The sequence below is a fragment of the Saccopteryx bilineata genome, chromosome 8 (genome assembly GCF_036850765.1).
Source record: "Saccopteryx bilineata isolate mSacBil1 chromosome 8, mSacBil1_pri_phased_curated, whole genome shotgun sequence".
Taxonomy (NCBI): Eukaryota; Metazoa; Chordata; class Mammalia; order Chiroptera; family Emballonuridae; genus Saccopteryx; species Saccopteryx bilineata.
The window spans coordinates 52,683,777-52,701,406 of NC_089497.1; the positions used below are offsets into that span (position 1 = coordinate 52,683,777).

General features: G+C 51.9%; 1 protein-coding gene across 1 annotated transcript in view; it reads right to left on the reverse strand.

Annotated features, from left to right (window-relative positions):
* ADCY5 (adenylate cyclase 5) overlaps positions 1 to 17,630 on the reverse strand; it is a 165,777-nt gene that overhangs the window by 18,740 nt on the left and 129,407 nt on the right. Inside the window, exons 10-14 of the mRNA XM_066240786.1 lie at positions 16,758 to 16,902; positions 15,497 to 15,594; positions 11,218 to 11,305; positions 2,345 to 2,461; positions 1,813 to 1,977 (exon numbers count right to left, since the gene is read on the reverse strand). Coding sequence (XP_066096883.1) covers positions 1,813 to 1,977; positions 2,345 to 2,461; positions 11,218 to 11,305; positions 15,497 to 15,594; positions 16,758 to 16,902 — 613 coding nt within the window. The remainder of the gene's footprint in view (positions 1 to 1,812; positions 1,978 to 2,344; positions 2,462 to 11,217; positions 11,306 to 15,496; positions 15,595 to 16,757; positions 16,903 to 17,630) is intronic.

Genomic DNA, 17,630 nt, shown 5'->3' on the forward strand with positions numbered 1-17,630 from the left:
TGGCAGTGAGGGGAGCCCCCAGGTTGGACTTCCTGACCCTTCAGGCCTCCAGGAACCCAGAGAGAGGCCGTACAGGACCCCGGTGATTGAAAAGGGGAAGGACCAGCCTCAAGTCACCACTGGGAACAGGGGCAAAAGAAGGAGTAAGAAAGGCAGACCAGTTAATTCAGCCCCAAGGTACAAGCCAGCCTGGATTCCCATTCAGACCCAGAGCCCAGACAACAGGGCTTAATGCAGGGGTCCCCCGAGGGCCTCCGGGTTTGCGAGTCAGAACACTGCGGGGCGGGGTCAGCCCTGGAGCGTGGCAGCCAGCAGGGATAAGTAGGCTGAAACTGGTAGGGCTGGTGAGGACTGGATACTGCCGGCTGGACCACCCTGTCTCCCGAAAATGAGGAGCTAGAGCAGGCCCTGCCTCTGCCCTCTTCCCCCACGCCTCCACTTCTTCTGTGGAGCAACTGCCAAGGGACAAGTGAGGTCCAAAGAGCTTCTGCTTCTCAGCAAACAGCCCTCAGGCAGCAGCTCCCTGGGCTCTCGGCCAGATGTGAGAAGGAACAGAGGCACAGAGGCAGGGAGGAGAGTGAGGGGCAGATGCTGTGAGGCCTAAGCCTGCCCACCCAGGCCGCCTGAGGAGCAGGGCCACAGCCGGGGAGAGGGAGGCGTGGCCTCGCCCCGCCCCGGGGGCAGTGGAGCGGAAGCTCTGGTCTAGGGCGTCTCTGCGGAGTCCTGCTGCTCACTGCGTGGCCGTGCCCTGTCTGTGCAGGCAGGACAGAGCAGACCCTCCCCGGCCAGGGCAGGGAGGTCGCAGTGGGACAGCCCACGGGCCGTTCGCTGCAGGTCTGGACATTGTGAGTCATGGGCCCCTTGGGAATTGAATGAAAATTTGGACTTTCTCCCCAGGAAAAGGCAAACTGCCATCATCTTATAGGTTTCATGTGAACCCCTGGCAGGGAACTGGGGTGTGAGAATCACCCAGTGCATGGAGTGGACGCCTAGACTGGCAGCCTGGCCCACGGTTCCCTCTGAAACTGCTCCCCACGAAAATGCAGCAAGGTGGAGCACATACACAGGCTCTAATGCACGTTGCTGTCTAAGGCTCTCGGCCCCATTTCCTCAACCTTATGACCTACAGAGCCACGATTTCTTCTTGGGGGGTGACAAAAATGTTCTAAAATTAGGTTACAATTTTGTGCATATACTAAGAGCCATGGAATTGTGCACTTCGAAGGGGTGAACTTGATTGACGGCAGCCCCTCCTGACAGCCCTGCTCTGACGCGCGGCGCGGGGCTCTGCCATGCTCTCCAGGGCAGCGGTGGGTCTGTGAGGGGCCAGGAACAGCTCTGCCCTCAGGTCTGGAGCACAGACTCGGGAGTCAGACGATCTGGGGAGGAGCTCTGGCTCTGCTACTTACAACTATGTGACTTCGGGCAAGTTATGTAACTTCTCTGTGTCTCAGTTTCTTCTGTATAGTAATAGCATCTACATCACAGGGTGGTTATGAGGATTACCTGGGTACGTGCATGGAAAGCACTTAGAGCAGTGCCTCCCACATGGGAAGTTCTAGGAAAACAACAGCCATGCTGTCTATTACTGTGGCTGCCGTCCCGTTGAGGAGGCTGGCCTCCTTCCCTGGTGTCTGGCGCTGGAGTGAGAGAGACTGAGGAAGTGAGCTCTGACCGTCCTTCAGAGCAGCCGGGGCAGAGAGGGGGTGTGGTGGGGTTCCCCACCTGCAGCAGGCCCTGCTCGCCCAGCCCGGGGCAGAGAGGGGGCGGGGTGGGGGTCTCCACCTGCAGCAGGCCCCGTTTGCCCAGTACCTCGGGGAAGTTGCAGTTGGGCCAGGTACTGCCGCAGAAGCCCCGCTCGTCCCCCAGGCTGTAGTTGACAGTCGACTCCACCACGTGGCACGCATTGACCTGGCTGGTGCTGATGTTATGTTCATCTGCCAGGCAGCCGAACAGGTCCTTGGAGTTGCACATGAACTGGGGCAGAGGAGGCGAGGGTCAGCCAAGGGGACCAGGCCCGGGCAGCCCATCTTCACAGGACACTGAGTGCCTGGTCACTCTCTGTCTTGGGTGCAGCCCGCTACGGGCCCAGGACAGCAGAGGAGCCTGGAAGAGGCTGAGAACCCTGCGCCCGGGGGGGGGGGGGTCCTAAACATCCCTGGGGGTTTCCAGCATCTCTCTAGCTCCTCCAGCTGTGAGAGCCTTTGGAGACCTGATGCGAAACCCAAAGAAGAACCAGGGTCCGGGAAGGCACTCCTCGCAGCCCCTGCTTGTGGGGTACAGGGTTCCACCAGCATTCACCCCATGGGGCTGGGGAGGCCCCGGGGGAAGTGAAACCACTCACCATGTTGACAACAGCCGCCAGGAACACCAGGATGATGGTGAACACCCCTACCAGGGTGCTGTTCATCTTGGACCTCACAATCTTTCTGGAGAGGGTCTGCAAAGGGGTTGGGAAGAGCTGCAGGGGTGGGGAGAGAGAGAGAGAAAAAAGAATTCAGTGGGCGTGCCACAAACTGCGGTAGAACCAGATCTTCCGCGTAACCCAGGGTCCTTCCTGAATGCACTCCCAGCGTGCAAGCCTCCAGCCCAGCCCCACAGCCCCACAGCAGCCCGGGGTCCACAGCTGGCCAGGAGCGGGTCTACCTGGGGATCTCACAGGTGGGAGAAGAGGACGGAAATAAGAGGGAAAAGATGCTATCTTGACCCCAACAGGGAAGCAGAGGAAAAAGCACTTGAACCTGCTGTGTGAATTCTGCCACCCCCCTCTGTCTGTCATGCATAAATGGGGAGGGACAGCAGGGGGCAGCTGAGTCATGGAGGGTCAGAGGTTCCTTGGAAGAAGGGAGCTGTGGTCTGAGACTCAGAGAGGGCCTGGTGTCTGGAGGAAGGGGTGAGCTGGTGAGAAGAGGGCAGAGTTGTGTGTGAGGACAGGCCGTGGACAGCAGATTCAGTGAGCCTTTTTCAGCATTTCAGCCATTTCCCTCACCTAACCCTCCTTCAACCAGACAGTCGTCTGTCCACTCAGAGGCCCACTGCGATTCTAGTAACTATGTGGTCAGGGTCCACCAAGTCCAGTAAGGTTGGCCTTGTCCATCATGTCCTCCTATACCCCAACCAGCGTAAAGATGCTGGCAGACCCAGGGAAGTGGGAAGTACCCAAATGTCCATCAATTTAATGCAGAGATAAGCACAATGTGATCTACCCCTACAACGGAACACTGTTCGGCCATAAAAAGGGATAGAGAACTGTTACATGATGGCATGACATGGATAAACCTTGAAAATATGCTAAAAAAAGAAGTCAATTTCAAAAGGCAACATATTATATGATTCCATTTGCATGAAATGTCTGGAAAAGGCAAATTCATAAAGACAGAAAGTAGAGTAGAAGTTGCCGGGGGCTGTGGGCATCGAGGGATGGGCAGTGATTGCCGAGAGGTGTGGGGTTTCTTTTGGGGGATGATGACAATGTTTTAGAAACAGACAGGGATGATAGTTGCACAACTTTATGAATATACCAAAAGCTACTAAATTATGATTTCATTGATCTTTACAAAATGGATTTTATGATTATGTAGATTACATCTAAATGAAGCACCTAGTAAAAAATGCTGCTCTGCCTCTTGCTCACTGTCTACTCCTGGGGAAGTCATTCATGGCTGCGAGCCTCAGTTTCCTTATCAATAAAATAAGGAACATCTATTTCCCAGCGTGGCTATGAAGACGCAGTGAAATGATGCGTTTGAAAGTGCTTTGTAAACTGTCAAATTCAATAGACATTAGTAGTCAATATCTGCATTTTAAAGAGCTATGCTGCCAGTAAGAATGAAAGTCTCTGCTTCCTATGAAAGGAAATTTTGGCTTCACAGCTGGGGAAAGTGTCTGGCACTAGCATCAGGCTCTCACTCTGAAACAATATGACAGATGGTTTCTAATCTCTGCCTGCTCCAAATTTTGCCACTCCATTCTCCACCACCACCCATGATACTTAAATCATTTTAGTTCTGGTCACCTTATGCATCAGCTGAAGGGCTTCCTTCATTATCCTGCAGTAATCAATGATTGGAGCTGGGTATGGACATGGGTTGCCTAGCAAAAGAGGACCAGGATCCCCAAGGGGGCCACCCAGAGGGCAGGAGAAGAACTGCAGGCTTTAAAAAAATACAATCTAGAAAATGACATTCTAACATCTAATGAATGATTGAATGTTAATACACTGGCTTGCTACAAGCTGGTTTCCCTTGTCACTCTTTCAAAAGACCCACTCTTGGCTTTAAAACCTCACCAAGAACCCAGGAATTGCTGCTTTTTGAAGTCTCCAGAAGATGTGACATCCTGCCCTGCAAGCGGTTTATAGAGTATTTCATCTCCTGTAATCAAAAAGTTCATCTGCATGTTGCCTGACCAGTGGTGGTACAGTGGATAGGGCATCAACCTGGGACACAGAGGTCCCAGGTTCAAAACCCTGAAATTGCCAGTTTGAGTGCGGGGTCATCCCATGGTTGCCGGCTTAAGCTGTTGCTGGCTTGAGCAAGAGATTACGGCCATAGCTGGAGCCCTCCGGTCAAGGCACATATGAGAAAGCAATCGATGGGCAACTAAAGTGTTGCAGCTACAAGTTGGTGCTTCTCATCTCTGTCCCTTCATGTCTGTGTTTCTCTCAAAAAAAACAAAAAACAAAAAAAGTTCACCTGCATGTTGACCGTAAGTCCCACCTTGAAGGGACCCCAGCATGGAGGGTAACACTCTTCACATGGGCGAGACCTCCTTGCAGAGCTGTCGCACAGCTGCGGGCAGATATGGGGAAGCATTTCTTGTGGCAGAATATTGCATCTGTGCAAACCAACTGCTCGATGCCTGCTCACAATCAGAGCTCAGAAAAAGAATCAATTAAAAAAAAATCCAAACCAGTACATTTTCAGTCTAATTAATTCAAGTCAATTCAATATAAAAACAAGAGTGGGGACATAATTAATAAACCATGACTGGTGAGGGACAGTTTTGGTCATGGCCTCTCTGAAAGTCACCAGGCAAATCAATGACTGCCCTGGGGCCTGGGCTCCCGTCTGTGATGTGGAGTCTGGGTGCTGCAGAGATGAAGAAGGGGTGAAATCTGATGGCAAAGCTTAAGAAAACAGCCTTTTTTTTTTTGGCAAGGAGCTGATACTCTTTCTTCAGAAAAAGAATATTTTAAAAGATACGAAAATTTCAGAGGCCAAACCAAGGCAGGCAGAAGCTGACCAGGCTTCATACCACGGCTTTATCCCGGGCTGCTCAGGGGTCAGCTGGACATCTGGACACAGGCAGTGTCCTGGGGGGAAGGGCTGTGGGCTCTGGAGGCAAGCACCGTCTGGGCGTAGACCCCAGCTACACCACTTCCCACGCCCGGCACTGGGGACAGCCGCGTCAGGAACCTCTCTGAGCTTTATTTTCTTCATTTTGAAGCAGATGTCATAAAATCCCCCTTAGGGGCTCAGGCAGCACAGCCCAACGTGGCACAGCTGGGAGCTGGGCCCTGGACTTCCTGACTCAGAAGCCACTGAACACGTGTCTGGCAACAGCACACCCTCTCCCTGACAGACAAAATGTGCCCCTGAGCATGCTGCTGGAAAGGTGCGGGTGGGAGATTCAAAGTCCTCACAGGACAGAAGACACTGTAAGAGGGGAGAGGTACTGGTAGTGTAGTAAGGCCCTGTTTTAGACCCTATGGGTGGCAGTCAGGTGGAGTGACAGAAAGACAGTCAGCAAGGCGAGACTCAGCCACATTCAGGCTGTGGGACAAAGAGAGGCTTTCTGGTGACTGTACAGAGTACAGAGCCTAAAGCTCTGCTCACGGTTCCCAGGAGCTCAGACAACCGAGTCCCAGGGGTCAGTGGATGCAAGCAAAGAGGGAGCCGGCGGCCTGGAGAACGAGGGAGATAAACACACATGGGGAGAAGTATGTGGCCGAGTCCTCCTTCTGGGCCCATCTGTACCCAAGTCCCGAACTGCAGGAGAGGAGTCTGGCCTTCTGAGTGAGGACGTGCCCCTGAGCCACAGTAAAGGCAGGGGACCCAGACCAGCCTGTGGAAGGAAGAGAGCCACACTCATCCCACCCACTTGGTAGTGGTGGCAGCACTGTGGGGGGAGGCCTGGGCTGCTTCACAGGTGAGGGGGCAGAAGCTACAGGGAAACGGATGGACAGTCAGCGCTGGCCCCGGGGGGAAGGAGGGGCTGTGCTCAGGAGATGTGAGCGAGTTCACTGTCCCTGGAGGTGATCAAGCAGAGGCTGGCCCATCTCTTGCAGGGTTATCACAGGGGGAGTCCAGCCTCAGGTGGTGTGCCTGGGCCGCCTCATTGCTCGGCCCTTTCCGGTCTGAACTTCTCTGAGGCTGTGGACCACGTGTGATGGCAGGAGGGGATGGAGGACAGTTTTCCCTAGGAAAGCAGCTCTGGGGCCCAGGGCAGCACCGGTGCCAGGGGAGGGGAGGAGAGGCCTGTGCAGGCTCAGACAGCATGGCATCGCCAGGAGGGAGGGCTCAGGGGATGGCCCCGAGGGCAAGGCGTCCCGGAGACAGCAGGGCTCCGCAGGGCGGTCGATGCGCTCTGGCAGCGAGACCAGGCAGGACTCGGGGACAAGATGAAGACCAAGGCACCGAGCTCGCCTCAGCGCGACAGCCAGGCTGTGTGTGGACTGGCCAGCGGAGTCAGGGGAGGAGCAGACAGACCCGAGACGGACAGGCAGCCGTCCTCAGGAAGCAGGGAGTGAACGCCTGCCCGCGGACAGACCCCCCGAACGGCACCCGGCAGCGGACCACTGACTCAGTCTACGCTGCCTTCACGTTTCTCTCTTCAAACAGGTTACAGATATGGGCAGTTTGAGAAAGTAAGTCCGAGTGTTTGGTGGATGTGGAGAAGCAAGTACCATAAAGAAAGCCTGAGTGACAGAACTGTGTGGCTCTGGCTCCGTGGAGCCCGTCTCGCCGGGGTCACCTAGGCACTGACAGGGGCATGAAAAAGCCACGCCGTGACTTCTGAGAAACTGTGGGGATAAGATGAAAGCTCTGAGTGCTGGCAAAGGGCCAGTGTTTCCCGAGGAAAAACAGAACGACGGGGAAAATTCTAGCCCAGTCAGCTTCATGGCAATCCCTGCGAAGGTGCAGTCAGCTGCCTCAGCCAGCCAGGCGCGACAGTGCTAGCGACAAGCCCGCCCCTCCGTCCGGAAAGGAGGGCTGGTCTGCCCCGCCCCGCGGACACCCACAGGGAGAATTGCCCCTCTAGGTCTTAATGTGCAAAGTGAACCGGCAGCAGGAAGGAAGAATGGAGAATGATGAAATGGAAGAGGAGTGCATAGTACAAGCAACTTCTCAGGTTCAGGTCTACTTTCCAGAAAGTCACTAAATGCTGAGAAGGTGGGTGATCAAGAAGCTGGGAGATGAGGTCACAGCCAGAACCTCAAGGTGGGTATGAGTGTATATGCAGCTCCTGGCCAGATCAGCAGGTTCTGGACCTGATAAGCCATGGAGTATTTTTTCCTAAACAAATTCTTTACAGAAGCTCTACTCAGTGGTAGTCAACCTGGTCCCTACCGCCCACTAGTGGGCATTCCAGCTTTCATGGTGGGCGGCAGCGGAGCAACCAAAGTATAAATAAAAAGATAGATTTAACTATAGTAAGGTGTTTTATAAAGATTTATTCTGCCAAACTTAGCGAAAATCCGACAGAAAGTACTTGGTAAGTAATTATTTTTATATGCTTTAACTTGCTGTAACTCTGCTTTATAAATTTTATAAAGTAAAGTTACTTCCCTACTTTATAAATCACCATTACTGTAGAACCAGTGGGTGGTTAGAAAATTTTACTACTAACAGAGATACAAAAGTGGGCGGTAGGTATAAAAAGGTTGACTACCCCTGTGAATCTACGTTTATAATAGGGGTCGGGAACCTATGGCTTGCAAGCCAGATATGGCTCTTTTGATGGTTGCATCTGTCTCGCAGACAAATCTTTAATAAAAAAATAATGTTAAAAGTATAAAACATTCTCATGTATTACAATTCATTCATTTCCTACCACTCAGGCTGGAGCCAATCACAGCTGTCCTCTGGGACAACACCAAATTTTTATTGGATAATGCATAACGTACACAGGTGGTTGTATGGCTCTCACGGAATTACATTTAAAAATATGTGGCATTGGCCCTGGCGGGTTGGCTCAGCGGTAGAGCGTCGGCCTGGCGTGCAGGGGACCCGGGTTCGATTCCCGGCCAGGGCACATAGGAGAAGTGCCCATTTGCTTCTCCACCCCTCCCCCTCTTCTTCCTCTCTGTCTCTCTCTTCCCCTCCCGCAGCCAAGGCTCCATTGGAGCAAAGATGGCCTGGGCGCTGGGGATGGCTCCTTGGCCTCTGCCCCAGGCGCTAGAGTGGCTCTGGTCGCGGCAGAGCGACGCCCCGGAGGGGCAGAGCATCGCCCCCTGGTGGGCATGCCGGGTGGATCCTGGTTGGGCACATGCGGGAGTCTGTCTGATTGTCTCTCCCCATTTCCAGCTTCAGAAAAATACAAAAAAAAAAAAAAAAAAAAAAAAAAAAAAAAGTGGCGTTCATGGCTCTCTCAGCCAAAAAGGTTCCCAACCCCTGGTTTATAAGATGGGAAAGCCACCAACCCTGGCTGGAGGTGTGGCTAGGTGGGGGGTTAGCTGGGGGCAGGAAGTGGACACTCCGCCCACCAGCCTCCCCATGACCGCGGTCTCCTCGGAATTGTCAGGAAAATCACTGGGCTGGATAAAGAAACGGAGAACAAGCTTATCAAATATGACATTGATTACGAACTAGGGAGATTCAATAAAACAAAAAGGCAGGAATGCTTCTCATAAATAATCTCAAACAGTGGTGAAAAGAATTAGACCAAAGTACTAATTCAAATTGGCCAGAGCAGGTGGAGGTGGAGGGGGCGGGGCCTCCTCTTTTCTTCCCCCCTGACTCCTCCTCCTCCTCCCCCACCATCAGGTATACGCACAAATCAGAGAACCCAAACCAAATGAAGTCAGCGTAGCCCAGGTTTACCCAAGCAGCAAACAGAAAAGAGAGAAATCTAGGTTCCGGTTTAAAAACTGCAGACTACATAGAACTTTGATTCTGATTTGAAGAGACAGAGTAAGTGCCTCGAACGGACGAACAATGACTTTGTCTCAGTTTAACAACTTAAAAAGAGAAAAGATTCTTTTGGGGGTTCCGAAAAAAAGGTTTAAGAGGCCTTTTTAGCTATGGTGTACTTTTTTTTTTAAGGTTGCTACAGCAACCCCACTCTTTTTATTGTGGTAAAAGATATATGACACAAAATGTGCCATTGTAGTCATTGTGCGGTGTCTAATTCAGTCACACTCCTTCACAGGCACCGTGCCGTGCCACCATCACTGTCGTCTACTTCGGTACAAACCTCTACACCTATCAGGCCACAACTCCCTAGTCCCCCTTCTTCCAGCCCGGCACCCTGTAATCTACTTCCTGTCTCTAAGATACAGCCTCTAGCTAGAATCATCCAATACATATTCTTTTGTGTCCAGCTTCTCTCAATTAGCATAATGTCTTCAAGGTTCGTCCATGGTGTAGCATGTGTCAAAACTTCGCTCCTTTTTACGGGTAGACAATGTGCTGTTGTACACACGTATCACTTTGGTTTCTCTGTTCACCTGTTGATGGACACTTGGGTTGTTTCCACCTTTCCCCTATGGTGAATATGTGATGTGTTCTTATCGTCCTGAGATGAAGAAAATGGGACTTCCCACTGGGGAAGAAGCAGGCTGGGGGTGGTTTGGGAGAGGCGTGACACTGCAGGAAGGCACGAGAGGCAGGAGGTGACTGAACACAGAGCCTTGCGTGGCAGCAAGTGGAGGGGCAGGGAGCCAGGGTTAACCCCTGCTGCAGCAAAGGCACCGGCCTCAAACACGCCTCAACTCGCCATGTGACCTCAGTCCACCTGCCCCTCTCCGGCCACCCACCTCTGCACCTGCTCCGGGGAAGGGCTGCACCACCCCAGATAATTCCAGTTCTCACAACCAGTCCACCAAGACCTTAACCATCAGGTGAATAAATCATTAGAAAGATAAAGGGGACTTTGGAGGTCACAAAGGTCAAGCCCTTTGAAAGAAGAACGTGGTACCCACTGCAGAGTGCAGGGAGTGATACCAGGGCCTGGCACCACCACGCCCCTCCCCCCAGGGGGCTTGGCTCTGAGTGAGTGTCAGGAGCAGAGACATGGGGACAGCAGAAGCTGGGGAGGGCTTGTGCCTCCCGGGGACAGAGTGCTCTCTGGGACCAGGCTGGTCCCGTCAGGGAATTCTGAAAACACCAGGGAAAGTAATGAGGGAAACGTTTAGTGGACAAGGCAAATGGGAACCCGAATGCTTTCTGCAATAGGACCAGAACAGCCTGGGCCCTTCGCAGAAAAAAGCTGACTGGGGGCACAGCATGCCCAAGGTGGGAGAGCCTGGCCTGGGGGTGGCACAGTGGGTAGAGTGGTGACCTGGAACGCTGAGGTCGCTGGGCTGAAACCTGGGCTTGCCCGGTCATGGCACATATGAGAATCAACCAATAAACAAATAAAGTGAAGCAAATATGACTTCATACTATACTTCTCGCTATCCCCCCTCTGTAAAATCAATAAATAAAATCTTTAAAAAAAAAAAAGAAGGAGTCAGAGAAAAACACAGGACAGGGTCTCACGTCCACCTTACTGGCTGGTGGCCCCACCTGAAACACTGAACCACGCTGGGCCACCCCCTTGTCTACATGATGAGCAGCTCCAAAGCCATCATCTCCTCCGTCCTCTCCGGGGCCAGTGCCAGGGTACATGGGGACACTGAAGGGGGGTCAAGAGGTCACTTCCACACTCATTCTTTCAGCAAATGTTTACTGACCACTGCTTCATGCCAGACATTGTACTAGGTGTCTTTCCTCCATCCCACGTGATACCGAAGGGACGACAAAAGAGGGAGCGACACCATCTTCTTGTTGCAAAGATCTGCAGAGGCTGACAACACAGGTGAGGCTCTGCTGGCCGACCACACCTGCAGTCTAGCTTGCTGCCACTGCCAGGCAAGCACCGTGATCCAGCACCACGCAGCCCTGACCCCAAGTGGGACTACTAGGCTGCAGGAAGGGTCCCTATCCATGGGCTGGGAAGGAAGGGACGCTGGTGTCATGGAAGAGGTGGGGCTCAGGTGTCAGCCACACTCACCTTCACGCAGGAGTAGATCACGGACACAAATACCACCAAGGTCAACAGCACGAAACAGGTCAGGTAGAAACTCAACATGAACACGGAGCTGGAAGAAGAGAGGAGGTGGGGAATCGGAATCCTGGGTGAACTTGTTGAAAGATGACAGGGATGGCGGTGGAGTCACGTCCAGGTGACAGGGCAACAGCTTCTCCGGGGCCTGGCCCTGCGAGCAGGCTGCAGGTGTCCGTCTTCACGGTTCTCCAGGGCTGGGGCTCTAAGAGCCCCTGGGGAGAAGCAGAAGTTGCTCTATTTCCCCTGCTCCCCTGCCCAGGCTTTGCTAGCCCCTGACTCACTCACAAGGGCTCACAAAGCCTTGCGAACTGATTCAGGACCCTCCCCTGTGACAGTCTCGCTCCTGCCCTTCCGACCTTCCTGCACCTTCCTGGGGGCGCAGCAGCCCGCAGGGTGAAGAATGGAGAACCAGAGAACCCAATGACACCTGCTCAATAGTTTGCCTAATTCTTAGCTATCCACAGACTCTCTGCATTTAGCTTGGAAAGACCCATTTTAAAAATCACTTGGGGCCCTGGCTGGTTGGCTCCATGGTAGAGCCTCAGCCCAGCATGTGGATGTCCTGGGTTCAATTCCCGGTCAGGGCACACAGGAGAGAAGTGATCATCTGCTTCTCTACCCCTCTTCCTCCCCTCTGTCTCTCCCTCTCTCTCTCTCTTCCCCTCCCACAGCCATGGCTAGATTGGTACAAGTGCATTGGCCCTGGGCACTGAGGATGGCTTCCTGGAGCCTCCATCTCAGGCACTAAAAATAGCTTGGATGGGAGCATGGCCCCAGATCGCAGATGGGCAAAGCATTAGACCTAGACGAGGGTTGCTGGGTGGATCCCAGTCAGGGCACATATGGGAGTCCGTCTCTCTATCTTCCCTCCTCTCACTTGGAAAAGAAGAAAAAAATCACTTGGTTATTTCCTCCAAGCAGCCACGCATGGCTTTCTTGATAGGTAACTATGAAGGCTGAAAACTGATTGGATAAACAGCCATCATATATAGAAATGCATTTGTCAGCAGCTCAACCAGTCATGTGTCCCTTTGAAGGGCAGAGTCCTTGAACCCTGTCCCCTCCCCACTGCCAGGCCCCACAAAGTCTGCTCAATTTTTGCTCTCCTATTAGCCATTTTAACAACCACCACCACCATCTCAAGGATCGCCCACTGCCCTCCTTGCAGAGGCAGAGCCCAGGTGATCTTAACGTCTACTGGGGGCTGGACTCCTCAGACAGAAGAGCTGCAAGTGACCTTCCATCCGGAACCTTCCACTGGCCCTCCTGGGGCAGAGCTGGCCATGGCTAAGGCACACCCCACCGTATCACAGGAGGCCACAGAAATTCCTTCTCTTTCAGGGAGTGTGAGTGGCCTGGGGACGCCAGCCGCTGTTAGCGGGTTAAAAGGCAGGTAACCGGCTTGAGAAGGCAGGGACATCGCCAGGGAGGCATTCACACGGGGCCTTTGTTCCAGGCCCCAGGAAGCCAGCACCCGCCTGCCTTGACAAACAGAACAAGGGGAGAGCCCACGCCTCAGAGGGAAAGAAAGGCCTTTAAAGTCACTTTTCAGGCTTGCACAGAGAGAAGACGTCTGGAGAATGACCTCTGTCAATGCCTGAACAGCTTGGAGCTGTGGCCCAAGCATGGAGCAGCTGCTGGCAGAGCAGGTGGGGGGAGCCCAGTGCCAAGCCATGCTGCAGGAAAGAGTGGCAGAGGCGGGACTGTGCACCCAGATGGAAAGGACTTCATCTGCAATGGGACACAAAGTCTAGGTTGCTTATTTATACTTATAGCTCCACTTCATGGGAGCCATAAGTATAAATAAGGACCCATGATCCCAGCAGCTCTGCACAGCCTCCCTGCAGGGGGCAACAGGCACCAGCTGCATAACCAGGGTGCAGCTGGCGGCTCGAGCCCCGCGGTATCCTGACAGTCCCAGCAGATAAAAAGTGAGAGCCATCTCTTCAGCAAGTGTCATTAAAAATAAAAGGTGTTGAGCCTGACCAGGTGGTGGTAAAGTGAATAGAGCATTGACCTGGGACACTGAGGATCCAAGTTCAAAACCCCGAAGGTCGCCAGCTTGAGCACAGGGTCACCAGCTTGAGTGAGGGATCATAGACATGATCTCACAGTTACTGGCTTAACCCAAGGTCGGTGGCTTGAAGCCCAAGGTCGCTGGCTCAGCTGGAGCCCCCCAGTCAGGGCACATAGGAGAAAACAATCAATGAACAACTAAGGTGCCGCTACTATAAGTTGATGGTTCTTGTTTCTCTCCCTTCCTGTCTGTCTGTCCCTCTTTCCCTCTGTCTGTCTCTCTCTCTCAAAAAAAAAATGAAATAAATTAAAAGGTGTTGAGTAATAAGGCATGTCAGTGTCATGTACCTGCTGACATGATGCACTGAGAAGAACACATCACTTCTCTGGAATTCTTGTCAAAAAGCATAATCTCAATCTCATCATAAGAAAACATCAGACCAATCCACGTGGAGAGACATTCTGCAAATTAACTGGCCATGACTCATCAAAAGTGCCAAGGCCATGAAAGACAACGAAAGGTTGAGAAAGGATCATAGACTAGTGGGGACTAAGGAGGTATAACAGCTCATTCAACATGGGGGCCTAGACTGGCTCTTGGACCACAAAAGGCCATTCAGGCTTTCTAATAAAATTAGAATATGGTCGTAGATTAGTCAGGAGGATCATTACCGTGCCAACTTCCTGGGCTTGACTATTCCACTTAGGTTATGTAAGTTGTCAACATTAGGGGTGGTATAAACCAGAGGTAGTCAACCTGGTCCCTACCGCCCACTAGTGGGCGTTCCAGCTTTCATGGTGGGCGGTAGCGGAGCAACCAAAGTATAAATAAAAAGATAGATTTAACTATAGTAAGTTGTTTATAAAGATTTATTCTGCCGAACTTAGCGAAAATCCGACAGAAAGTACTTGGTGAGTAATCATTATTATATGCTTTAACTTGCTGTAACTCTGCTTTATAAATTTTATAAAGTAAAGTTACTTCCCTACTTTATAAATCACCATTACTGTGGAACCAGTGGGTGGTTAGAAAATTTTACTACTAACAGAGATAGAAAAGTGGGCGGTTAGGTATAAAAAGGTTGACTACCCCTGGTATAAAGAAACTCTCGTAATACTTAAGTAACTTTTCTGTAAGTCTGCAACCATTTCAAAATGAAAAACAGAGGTGTCAGGGTAAGGGGACGTTTCTAGATTAAGTTAGACTTCTAAGACATAATAACCAAACACAACCAGTGGGGCCTGAGTAGATCCTGGCTCTGAATAAACTAAGAGTGGGAAACATTTTGGAAATTTGAACATGAACTTGGTATTAGAAGATTACAGAAAACTGGTGTTAATTTTTTTTGGTGTATAAGGCAATATGGTTAAGAAGAAAAATGTTCTTAAAATAGGTGTATAATAAGGTTTTTAAAGGCAAAATGTCCTTATGTCTAAAATTTACTTTAAAAAATAAAACAAAAAAATGCAAAATATTAACAATTGTTTTATTTAAGGAATGGACATTAATTATATTAGTTTACCTTGTGTGTTTGAAATACTACAAAATAAAGTTAAAAATATGTATATCTACATGCACACGTACACATATATGTTCTCATGCACACGCACGTACACACACAGAGCAGTTTCTGTTCTCATCCAGGCAGGACCCTACTGTGAATGACTAACACGTTGTTTCCAAAAGCCCGCTGCCACTCAGAGCGGTCCTCCAGGCAGCCGCAGCCTCTCAGCGACACAGCCAGTCCTCAGAAGAGTTCAGGAGCATCTCTTTGAGATGCTCTTCAGAACCTAAAATCCATTCTTAGAAATACTCAGAGTAGCAAAAAACCTTTATCTTTTGAAGACGTATTGATTTTTTTTTTTTTTTTGCAAGAACCAAAGGTCACGCAGAAACGAGTCTGGTGAAGACTCTGGGTGATTCCACGGGCACCAGTGTGTGGATTCAAACGGGATGAGACGAGAGAGTGGGGAGGCATCTCCCATGTGGCTGGGCAGTGCCCAGACCAGAGACGTTTCTACCCTGAAAATGAGCACATGGACACCCTGTCACGGACACCCGGCTTCCAGGTCCCATCGAGGACACATTTGGAAACTTCTCTCCTTATTGAGTAAGTTCAGCCCAGACTCCTGCCTCTGCTCTGCTCCATGACCTCCCCTCACCCCCCCTGGGGTCCCTGTGGCCAGAGGAGGGGCCTCGGGTACTTACTGGGGCACGATGGTGATCTGGACAAAGCAGATGAAGAGGAAGACGAGCGAGGCACACCCCACGTAGGCACCGAAGCGGTCATCCACCTGCTTGGAGTACTGAGAGGACATGGGCAGAGTGAGGGGCGGAGGCACCAGCCCTGCTGCTCCAGTCCCACGCCACCCAGACTCAGCCGCAGCCCACTCCCAGGACGCGAGGACCCGAGAACCAGTCATAACCTAGCTCTCGAGAAAACAATCCAAATCACCGTAAGGTGCCAGCAGTGGGGAGAGGAGCTGCACTGCATCAACCGCTTTCTGCAGCCCAGATCACCATGAGAGTAACTCGTAATGATCACGGCTAAAGTCGCGGAGCCCCATCTGCACACGCCATCATGCACTTCACAAGCACACCAGGAAGTAGGGAAAGGACTTTCTACTTCGGAGATGAGTAAACTGAGGCTCAGAGAGGTCACAAGACTTATCCAAAATCACTCAGCTCATCTCCAAGGTCCTGACCCCCAGCCCCAGCTCCTCCCGCACCACCAGCCTCACGGGCAGAGGCTGAGCCGGCGCGGAGTCACCCAGAGGAGGCGACCCGTGTGGGCTCCGTCACTGCCAGTAAGCAAAGTTCTCCTCCATTATTTCCCCTCCTAATTGGGTTTGCTTCATTGGATGATGACATGAGTTCACAGAAGCCCATTTTAACTGAATCCCAGGGAGACCCTCTTACACGGAGCAGAGACCCTGAACCAGGACAGGTCCGGCTCTGTCACTGCTTCCCTGGGGGGCCCAGAGCACACCTACTAGAGCAACTACTTTGAGTTTTAGCTCTCTCGGTCACAATTCAAGGAGATGGGACAAAGAAATTTTGACTGCCCCTTCCAATGTAATACTTTGAGGTTCCAAGTAGCTAGGTGGTCCATTGGTAATGATCACATAATAATAACAGAGCAAAACTAATACAAATAGCAACCAACATTTATTGACCATATACTATGTGGCAGACTCTGTTTTATGCGTTTTACACATATGACCCTTTGAAGTAGGTATGCTAAGTATCTCCATTTTCCAGTTAAGGAAACTGAGGCACAGGAGTTTAGATCCCTTCCAAACAAAGTGGTCTCCCTAAAATGCCCCCCTCCTGGGTGGTGCAGCATCCGAGCTGGGAGGACCGAGGTGACGGTGAGGAGACAGGGAGGGAGGGAGCGGCCTGCTGCCTGGCTTCCCTCCTGCTGACCCCGGTTCTGCCGGGGGCCCCCTTCCCACCCTGGGGGCTCTACCTTCTTCTCTAAGTCAGGCTCCCTGAAGGTCAAGAGGAACTTGCGAACGTGCTCAGACCGCAGCCTGTCTATGCTCCTGGCATCAATGGCGCGGCCCAGAAACTCGTCCACTTCGTCCTCAGGGTTGGCGCTTTCCTGGGCATTCCTGGAGAGCAAGAGGTACAGGCACAAGACAGTATGACCAGCAGGGGGCGCTGCCAGAGGGTGGCTCTTCCCAGGCCTGGGGACCATGAGAGAGGCCCAGCACCTGCCCAAGATCAGCCCTAATAAGGGGTGGGGCAGCTGAGATTGAGAGCAGGACAGCCAGAAGCACGAGTCTCCCCCGTGGCAACTGCACACACGTGTAGAAAACTGCCTAAGCTCAGACCCCGCAGCTGGAGGGCCTCACTGGTGACAGGCTTTTCTGACTTCATCGATGTATTAGTATATCATCATAGTGATGTGAGTTATTATGGAAGGTTTCCCTGTTTTCTCCCCACAGGTTAACAGTCTCTGCCCCTTATTCTCTGGCTGTGCCATCATCCAGAAATGAGGGCCGAAATCAGGAGGTGAGACCTCTGCCAGAGGGACTGCGTGTTTTCACCTGGCTCCGGCACTCTCTGGGAAGCAGGTCTCATGGTTTGAGTGCTGAACTGAAAACCCTATTTCTCAGGGTGAAGCCCAGTCCTCGAGTGAAATTTCTGACAGTCCCTGAAGACTGGAAAGTGGAAGAGAAAGAGGACACTCCCTCAGAACACTGGACGTGGCCAGGCGCTTCATGTGAGCACTGTGCAAGGCCTGCACTTTCTTGAGATCTGCACACACGTGCCGGTGCACATGCATGTAGAGTGTGTCGTTATGTGTGCGCACACGTGTGCGTGCATGGAGTGGAGA